The 10,183-nt window shown below is 38.5% G+C and overlaps 1 protein-coding gene across 1 annotated transcript; it reads left to right on the top strand.

Moving 5' to 3' along the window:
- Positions 1-737: 737 nt before the first annotated feature.
- Positions 738-4,077, top strand: ZBTB33 (zinc finger and BTB domain containing 33). The gene has a single exon (XM_054388420.1). The coding sequence runs from the start codon at positions 744-746 to the stop codon at positions 2,769-2,771; it is 2,028 nt and encodes a 675-aa protein (XP_054244395.1). The 5' UTR covers positions 738-743; the 3' UTR covers positions 2,772-4,077.
- The last annotated feature ends 6,106 nt before the right edge of the window (positions 4,078-10,183 follow it).

A 10,183-nucleotide genomic window follows, 5' to 3' on the forward strand; every position in this document is an offset into this window, starting at 1 on the left:
GGGCACGGCCAAGGGAGAGCTTGGCCTCTACATCTTGTCCTGCCCCTCCAGGCGTGTGGAAGTAAAGTTTTAGAAGTAAAATGAAGGACTTGAAGCCTTTAACTAGCTGTCCGTGTATTTCGATGTTGTTTTTTGCATCTTGTTGAGGGGCATCGAGTGGGAAGTGCCAATAGATTGGTTAGCGTGACTTAGTTTTGTCACTGTACTGCCTCAGTCGATTTGGGACACTGAATAACCTTGCAAATACATTCTTGCACAGAAAAATAATATCAATAACCTTGTCATTAACCTCAGTTGACTGGTAGCATACAGATGCACAGATCTTCTTATCTGGCCCGTAATAAGCTGGGTGTTACTGGGCTTTCTCATGACAATTTACAGAATATTTTCACAATTAAAATATAAATGTCTAATTATGTTTAAAACCTTTGAGGGATCTGAGTCTTGGATTTTTGTTTTTAAAATTTACCTTATTGGCTGTGAAATCAGGCAGTTGTTTCTCTGTTCTTCACCTTGTAAGAATGGAGGATATATTCAGAATTGCACATACCCTGGGTAGAAGGTGAAGGAACAAATAGTAGTAAGAAACAATCTTTGCAGAGTGTTCTATCATGTAAAGTTATGGACAGTATCTGTTTTGCTTTTTCAAAATAAGGAATAAACAGTAAACGTGGGAATGTTGTCACGTGGTTAAACCCATAAATCTGTACTTTTAATAATTTGATGTCTTTTACTTTGTAGGAATGGAGGGGAAAAAACTGATTTCTGCAACAGACACACAGTACTCTAGTGTGCTTCTTCAGTCTTTGAACGAACAACGTGACCATGGACTTTTTTGTGATGTTACTGTTATTGTGGAGGACCAGAAATTTCGAGCTCACAGGAACATCCTTTCGGCCTCAAGCACTTATTTTCACCAGCTTTTCTTGGTGGCTGGGCAAGTGGTTGAACTGAGCTTTGTAAGAGCAGAAATTTTTGCAGAAATTCTTAACTACATTTATAGTTCCAAAATAATTAGCATTCGATCCGATTTACTTGATGAACTGATTAAATCAGGGCAACAGCTAGGTGTTAAATTCATAGCTGATCTCGGTATACCTCTGTCTGATGGAAAAAATGTGCCAAGTGAGGTCAAAGATGGTGCCTCAGAAACTTCAACTTCTGGTCCAGGTCAAAGGGATGCTGAAACGCAAGTACCTGTAATAAGGCCAGAGAGTCATGAGGCAACAGATGGGATGCCAGTTATAACACAGTCGTTCTCCTTACATGGCATAGAATATGAGACTACAAAAATTACAGTGAGTGATTCAGATGATGAGGATGATGATGTTATTTTTTGCTCTGAGATTGTTCCTCCAAAAGAATGTACTAAAGATACAATTGCTGCAACCCAGAACCAGCCTTGCCCAAGTTCAGCTGGAGTTTCTGACCAAAACTCATGTGGCAGTGGTGGCTCTCCCTGTTTGACAAGCACCACAGCATCTCAGAAACTCTCTTTGTCTACTAGTCAGCTAAGCCCAAACCAAACACATTCTGGTGCCGAATCACGTGTTCCTGCAACACCACACCATTTGACTCCTAATATCATTGTGCTAAATAAACCTTTGCTTAACTCATCGCTCAGTGCCAGCTCCTCACACCAAGCAAATGTCACACCTACAATTAATTTACTCGAGGAGAACCAGCAGCCATCTAATAATCGCTCTTTAGCTGAAGCGGAAACAACAACTGTTGATGATGACGTTGTTGAAGATGATGTCGATATCATTAGCTCCTCTAGTCCTGGATCGGTCAGCAGTAGCTCTTTGGGTCAGCAACCATCTATACCCAAGGCAGCAACGACTGAGGGATCAGGTGTACAGAAAAAACAGCTTGTTTCACTGTCAGAAGAACCACTTTCTAAAGCTGGAGAATTTAAAATAAAAATCTCAGATGTCCTTGCTGGAAACAATGAGGAATTGAGTGTAGCATCAAAGCAGGTGGCAGAAGGGCAGAAAATCATAACGTTAGATACAGCCACTGAAATAGGAGGCTTATCCACAGGCTGTAAGGTTTATGCAAATATCGGTGAGGATACGTATGACGTTGTCATTCCTGTGAAGGGCGGTTCTGGGGAAGGTGAAGCCAAGGCTGATGAAACACCTAAAACATCTGGTGGTGGTGATTCTCCAAACAAGAAACGCATGAAAGTAAAGCATGATGACCATTATGAGCTGATAGTGGATGGAAGAGTCTACTACATCTGTATTGTGTGTAAAAGGTCATATGCGTGCCTGACGAGTTTACGGAGACACTTTAACATGCACTCCTGGGAGAAGAAGTATCCCTGCCGGTACTGCGACAAAGTTTTTGCTCTTGCAGAATACCGTACCAAGCATGAAATTCACCACACCGGTGAGCGAAGGTACCAGTGCTTGACCTGTGGCAAAAGCTTCATTAACTACCAAATTACGGCCTCCCACATAAGATCAGTTCATAGCCAAGAACCTTCTGGTGACACCAAGCTTTACCGACTGCACCCATGCAAGTCTCTGCAGATCAGACAGTACACATACATCAGCAATCGCTCCAGCGGCATACCAGGAATGAACAACGGCGGCATCGTTTATCGTGTTGGCACAGGGAAGGATGGCACTGAAGGAACAACATCTAACTCTCCAGATATTAGCTGGGATGACATTTTTGTTCCACATGGAAACGAGGCAATGTTTAAACAAAATCCATCAGAGGGGAGTTCTGAATTTGAGTTTGTAATACCAGAATCCTACTGAAACGCATTAAGTACTGGGAAAAGCATTCAGTGCAGAAATACTGTGGCTGTTTTAAATGAACTGTTAATATCACTGTAAAATCAAATGTTAAAGTGAAGACAAGTTAACTTGTTCTACCAAAACATCAAATGGAAGCTCTTAGATGCATTATTAGTAGCTGCAAGCAATTTGTGAAAGTGAATCATCTGAAGGTTTACTTGAATACAGAGCAAGATATTTCTAAAGAGAAATTTCTGGTATATTAATTTTGATCAAAATGTGAGGATTTGTAGCTTGAAAAGGTACAATTTCTTCTGAAGAGTTAGAACTCTTGCAAAGTAATTGAGGTATTTCCTGTACCCATACTTAGTATGTAAACCCTTTATTTCGTGTTAACACTTAAAATGCTAAATCCTGTTTAGACATTAACAAAGCAAACAGATGTTTTTCATGATAGTCTCTTGAATATGGAACCATTTAAAAAACAAACAAAAAATCCCACAACTCATCTATTTTTGTGAGCAATGCATTACTGCTGCTGTCCAAAATAACTGATCTGGTAGTTTTGAGTAGTGTGTTTTTGAACTAGCATCTTGGTTCTGCTTTTTTAAGCACTATTATCTGTCTTCATGCAAATAGTTTTGCTAACAAGATAGTTAGAGCTAAGTGGAACAACCTTTATTTATACTTGACAGAATGGTGAGCAGAGCATTCAGTGTCTGGATTGTTACATTATATTTTTTTGCAATGGGAAAAATCAAAACCCACAAAGTTCAGTAGCAGAGAAGCTTAGAACACGAATGAAGGAAAGAGATTTTTTTTTTTCTTTTCAAAGCATAAGGAATAATGTTAGGTTTTCTAACTACTGGAAAAGATGCCATTAATTCATTTACAAGGGCTTCAGTCTGATACTTTAAAAAAGTAATACTTAGAATAAAAGTTGTTTGTTTTGTCTTTTTTTAGCTGAAGGCTTTTCTGAAAATTATAAAATAAATGCTGGATCAGTTTGGTACTGAGACTGCTGAGGATGTGGTATACCCTGTTTGGCTAGATCTTGGAAGTGAAATGGGGATTTGGATTTTTTTTCAATTCCCATTTATAGTTTATGGAAGCATGGGGACTAAACCAAAAATCAAAAAGTAAATTCTGCCCACCGTAACACAAAGTGTAATTTCTCTGCGGTTGTCTAGTTGTCATCTGTTTTCAGTTTGGGGTTTATTATATTGTTCTTATGTTTCTCCTTGCAATTGGCACATGTTTAGGCACTCAAATGAAATATCCAACTTGAAAACAAGCAGCTGTTTACTGGAGTCATAGCTTAGCATTTCAGATTTAGTTACTTACTGAATTTTTGTAAATAGTCATGTGAAAGTCACTCAAGTTCTAGAGATTGTTGTGTATAGGCACTAGTTAGCTGTTGTAACCTTTTATTGTTTAAATTATAGTTAAAGGTTTTCATGTTTTAAGTAAGCATCTTGATCCTATGACCTTAAAGGTTAATGTTTCAGACATACAGCATTCTATACACAGAAATAAGTTTAAATGTTAAATGGTTCAAATACAACTTCAGCTACGAAAAAGGGTACCAGACATCTGTACGAGTAATGATGGGAAAAAGGGTAGGGATTACCTTTTGCATGTAACGCTCAACACTTGTTTTGTAGGCCAAGAACCCCATATATCTGATTATTAGCAGACCCCCTTTGAACACAATGGGGTATGCTTTCAAATGTTACAGGTGGGGTGTTACCTGAGATGCCATTTCAGCAGTCAAACAATCCTCACAAGACACAAGTACTGATTGCCGGTATTAGCGCAGGCAGCAGCCCTGTGTGCTGTGTTGAGAGTTCCTCAACTTTTTGACAAGAAAATCCTATTTTTGTTACTGATGTACATTCAGTAATAACTGAACGATGGCTATTGATATTTGCTGCTGATGTATTTAAAACTTTGAATTAAACTGTGCCTACTAAAGGTCTCTTTTTGGAGGAAAACTGGAAAATTAGGGCTTTGTAACTATTTTTGCTAGAAGACTCATGCTTGCATGTGTCTCAGGGTCTTCAGTTTTCCTTGGAAGTGATTTTTGATATCCAAAGTCCAGAGGTCATGTAAAGCATTTTTTGATTTCACTTCCAGTATTTATTGGTTTAGAAACATAGTAAGTCCATTCTTTTAAAACTGTTTTTTTTTTTGGGGACCATGAGCTTTTATATTTAGGTTTATGGCTATCGCACCTGTATTTTATTTTTAGTTGTTTTTGTAAACACTTAGCTTCCAGTTTAACTTAATGAAAAAAACTTATGTAAATACTAAGGAATTGGCTTTAGGGTAATGGAAGAAAAAGGCTGAAAAAGCATTTATATAAAAATTAAATTTCAACAGAGTATGGTGGCAAACCTCATGGTCATTTTTATGCATAGAAAAATCATTGATGGAACTGCTGCAAAACATAATAAAGGTGGCTATGTCCTCACTGTATAGTTTCTCTGGGGATTCAGGTATATGATTTAAACAGCGCGGTAACAACCGACTGCTTATTTATTTTGTACTGTTCAGACACGCAGCTTATAAATACGCAGAGGCTGACAACTATATACATTGAACATTAAGTTCTACAGCTATTGCCTAGGACTGTTCCATGTAAGACGTATCATTTTTGCCACATCTGTAATGTATATAGTTGTACAGTCTTTCCTTAACATACTTTATAAAGTGTGTTCTACTTTTCATTAATCAATACTTGATATTAGTTGTTAGAGCTTTCTATGGCAAAAATTAAAAATTAAATTCTAAAGATGGGTGTAGCATGTTTCTTTTTAATGACAACTCAGCTTCTACACTCCAACATGTTGGATTGTTGATAGTTTGTGGTTTCCTTTTCAGGTCTTTGGGAATTGCAGGGAAACCCTGGGGTGGGATAGGTGTTTTTATTTGGGTGTTAGTTTGAGGGGGGGGGTTGTGTGGTTTTTGGTTGGTTGGTTGTTCTGGGGTTTTTTGTTAGTTGTCTTTTGGTTGGTTTGGTTTGGGTTTGGTGTGTTGTTCTGCATCTGCCCTCCCAACCCCCCGTTTTTTTTTGGTTGGTTTGTTCGTTGGGTTTTTTTGGTTGAGAACTCCTGAAGAAAGCAAATTAGCTGAAAAACTCCCCTCCTCAGAACAGGCTGAGCTGCTGTGGTACTGTTGTTGCAAACAAGCTGGAAATCAACAACATATACAGGGACCAGTGCAATGTATTTCAGCTAACTCATGGTTAGGGCTCCTCTTCTTAGCAGGCTGCTGACTAGCTATGATGGGGAAGAGTTAGACTGTTGGTGTTCTGTGGCTAACATGAAGAAAATCAGTTATGTGGACTTAATTACAGGTAAGGGATGAAATTTAGTAAGTAACAAATGATGTTTTACATGCCTTTATCTCCCTCCACCTACTTCTGCTAACATCAAAGAGCAACTGACAGCATCAGGACAGAATTATGCCCAAAGTAATATAGTAAACATGAAAGTAAGTAAAGGAAACATTGGCACTGCACTGGCTGGATTATTTGCTTCTGTGTTAAGCAAAAAATCATCAGTAATGACATCAGAGTGACTGAAGTGAGGCCATCATGTTATGTGGGTAGAAGTGCAGAATTAGGAAGCGTGGGGGCATCCAGGGCTTTTTACAAACAAAGAAAAAGTGTCTCTGGATAAACGTGGTAGAAACATCAGAGTTTTTTGTTCTCTTTTGCCTTTTTTGTTGTTTGTTTTTAATGCACAATGCTACTATACTGGAATTCTTCAAGTAACATTAGAGATGTTTGTAAAACAGGAAAGTTGCTAAAATGTCAAATGCAATTTATAAATGTTTACAAAAGTCACACAATTTTATTTAACTTTGGTAAGTAATAAAAGGGTACATATGAGTCACAACCTTGACATTCAACTAAGAAATGAGTACAGCACAGAATGTTGCATTTACATGGAACGTTTAGTTCTACTTAAGCAGAAGGAAAGAGGTAATTCAACAGAAAATCCTACCAGTAATTTTGTAAATGTGAAAATGGACTTATACTTTTATAGTGGATTTAAAGCAGCGATGTAAATTCTGCTTAAATATTCCTTTAAAAACAAACCAAACCAAAACAGTAATTTGGATAAATTCCTAAGTTTAGTATTTGTCAACTCAAAGCCAATGACACAATTGTTTCCTAATTGTTTCTCTGCCACTAAATTATGTTCCCCTGTAGAATAATTACTGGACGTGACTTGGAAATTAAACCTGTATTAAAGGTAGGGCATTGTTCAGACATTGAGGAAAGGCATAACACTCAACAAGCTTCCAGGTGGAGCGCAGCTGGTATGTGAGGAATCCATTCCATGGTGGTTCCCTGAGCAGCATAGCCTGCAACCTTAGGAACAGCACAGAGGGTGGAGCAAAGTGAAGACAGCACAGCCAGGATTTATGGTATCACTACAGGGATGGGAACTGGATGGTACTATGGAACTGATAAGCTGTGTATCCACTACCCTTGGGCCAACAGTCTGTCATTTTTTTGATCAATGCTGTCCTTTCTGTGAACTTTGACCATTATAATACCAAAACACACCTCCATCCCAAGGACTACCTGCCTCCAAGGAGTGACCACCCCTCACTGAGCTTGCACCCTGAATTTTTCACAGTCTATACCTTTAAAAGTGAAGCATGAGAATTTTACACCATTCATAATAAAGGTATGTACAACTAGAGTCATTCAAGCTCCACCTGAAAGGTAAAAAAATAGTATAAAATGGCTTAAGAGAGGGGAGACATCATGGAAGATATCATTGCAGACCACCTCCAAATTCTGGGATCAATTGACAGGCTGAGCCTCCACCCCACCACAGGGACACCCTTGGGTAAGACTGGAAGTCTCAGTTACACTGAGTAGTTCTTTGAGGAAACTTAGAAATCTCTATAGAATTGTTTCCTGACTTCATGCATTTGTAGCCAGGCTGCATTATTCATATTTGTGATACTTACACATGCTTTGCAGACAGTGTATTTATCAGCATCAATCCATAAGAACTTGTACTCCTGTTGCTTCAATAAACTGCACTGTTCATTAAGATAGTTGTAAAGATTTCTCATTGAATATGACCAAGCTCCTAACGTATGGCCACGGGAGTTCACGAAGCATGGCTGGTCTGAAAGCACAGTGCTTTGTTACTGTATCCCTAATCCTGGTAGTTTAATACTCAAGAGTGCTGAATTTGGCATCACTCTGAATCTAAGCCAAGCCAGCCCCAGTCCCTCTGATATCTGAGGGCAGGCTGGAACACGAGGGGGATTATTTTCTGCCAAATTACTTAACCTTTTAATGCAACATCCCCTTGTGAGTTTCTTATTTCTGTCCTGCAGCTTCCCCTTAGTCCTTTCTGGCCATGTTTAGTTGACAGGCACAAATAGCAGAGTGTTCGTCAGGAATGGGACAGGATTTTCAGTTATGACCTGATTTGTAGGGAGTTTTTTTTCAGATGTAGTTTGAAGTTGCCCATGATCCCTTTATCAAGATTTAATTCAGGAAGTTGCAATATAAAATAGATGATGACCCAGTGTACAAACTGATTTCTAGTGGGCAAATTTACAGGAGCTGCACTTCAACAATCTATAGTAGAACAAAATGTCACCAGAATACGTTCAGCATACACTACTGCTTTAAATCCCATGAGCTGTACTCCTTTCTCCATTTTTCTTTGTCACTGGAGAAAAGTTACATTTGCTTCTGGATAAAGAGTGTCATCCTTTAGGTTATTAATACACTGATCACTATTTGACAGTGGAAATGGTATGGTTAACACATAGTCTAGCCTAAAGGCTTTGCAAATGCATAGGATTAAAAACAGCACTGCAAAAGTGTGGGTGTACTTTGAAAAGTGAGATCAGAGAGCAGTGTTTGTTTTTGGTGTTGACAGCGTTTCTTTTTTTTTTTTTATTAAAAGTAGAGAGATGCCACAGTTTAAAATTCAGCTGTTTGGTTTCTCCTCTGCCCGTTCCCCTGACCCTGAGCATGTATTCCACTTTTAGATTCTGAAAGCCAGGCTTAACTTTTAGGTATATTTTCATCTGCACCAGTTTAAAGCAAAGGTAGACAACTGAGGATTAGGGCCAACAATCTGATGGCAAGGAAGTCAAATCTCTGTGAAATAAGGAATGAAAAGTCAGTACCTGAAGAAAGCAGTTGAAAATGCTCAGGTTGAGCAGCTCATATCTGAACGCTGTCATCTGAAATCACTTCCTGGAGTAGAACCACACTTTACAGGACAGTGTGTCACATAACAAAGCTGACCTTCTCTTGTTATGCAGGATGCATGCAAAATCTGTTGGAATCTAGATCAATCAGCACAGTCATCAGCTGAAGATTAAATGAAAGTCACAACAATAATTGCAAATTCCTATCAGTTTCATCCTATATTACAGGGTGTTGAATTTTATCCATGTGAGACTTACATTTTGAAGAACTAGTAGTGGATACTCCTTACGTGCAGCCCATAATAGAGATACAAAACCAGTGCTTATTCAAGGTGTTGATTCACTCTATTAAAAAAGTTAACACTAGAAGCTTAAAAAAAAATCTGAACCCAACAGAAGGGGGAAAAATACAAAGAATGTTTTCATTGCACTGTTTCAGAGACTTGTGGACAGTTTCTGATGCTCTTTATAGGAATACAAGGAATATTTAGGCAGTGCAACCACCTAAACTATTTGACTTCAGCATTAGTTACAATTCAAAGAAAGAAAACTTAATTTCATTTTCTATCTTAAGAAGCATCCTGAAATAAAAGCTTGCCTATTAGAAGCTTTTGCCCTCAGAAGAGTTATACTTGCTAGACATACATGAAAATACTCTATGATGTTATCTTTTTTCATTAGTGTAAAACTTTGAAATGCTGTCACACTTCCCCCCAAGATTTTTCCAGTGCGTAGGCTGTAACCAACAAGTGATGTGAGATAGGTTCTGAGGCCCCAAAAAATCCCAGCAGCTGAAGCCCCAAGGCCAAACAAAACAAGCATCAAGCTGAGCTGTCTGCAAGCACCTTCAACCTTAAAAAGATCAATACTCTCCAGCAACTATCAATCTTAGCTACCCTTACTTCAGCTCAGCACAAGATGGAGTAAGGCAGACCAGGGTCTATGATCTGTGTTACACTGCTTTATTAAAAATCAAGGACTACGTGAACCTCACTGTAAAACAAGGAGGCTGGAATTTAAATCACCCACTACTCACCAACACTGCAAAACATCAGTAGTATGCCCCCTTCCTCATACTCCACTGTTAAACCTTTGAAATAAGTCTCACAAGAAAGAACAGTCCAATCTAATACTTGTATTTGCAATTATCTTCTCTATCTACCCTCTTGCTCCCTCCCACAGTAAAATATAAATACAAAATGTTCACAATTATTTCAATGGCAAGTATCTTT

This window comes from Indicator indicator, chromosome 17 (genome assembly GCF_027791375.1).
Source record: "Indicator indicator isolate 239-I01 chromosome 17, UM_Iind_1.1, whole genome shotgun sequence".
Lineage (NCBI taxonomy): Eukaryota > Metazoa > Chordata > Aves > Piciformes > Indicatoridae > Indicator > Indicator indicator.

Excerpts from the sequence above, each read along its gene's own strand:
- ZBTB33 (XM_054388420.1), top strand. The coding sequence starts at position 744 with ATGGAGGGGAAAAAACTGATTTCTGCAACAGACACACAGTACTCTAGT.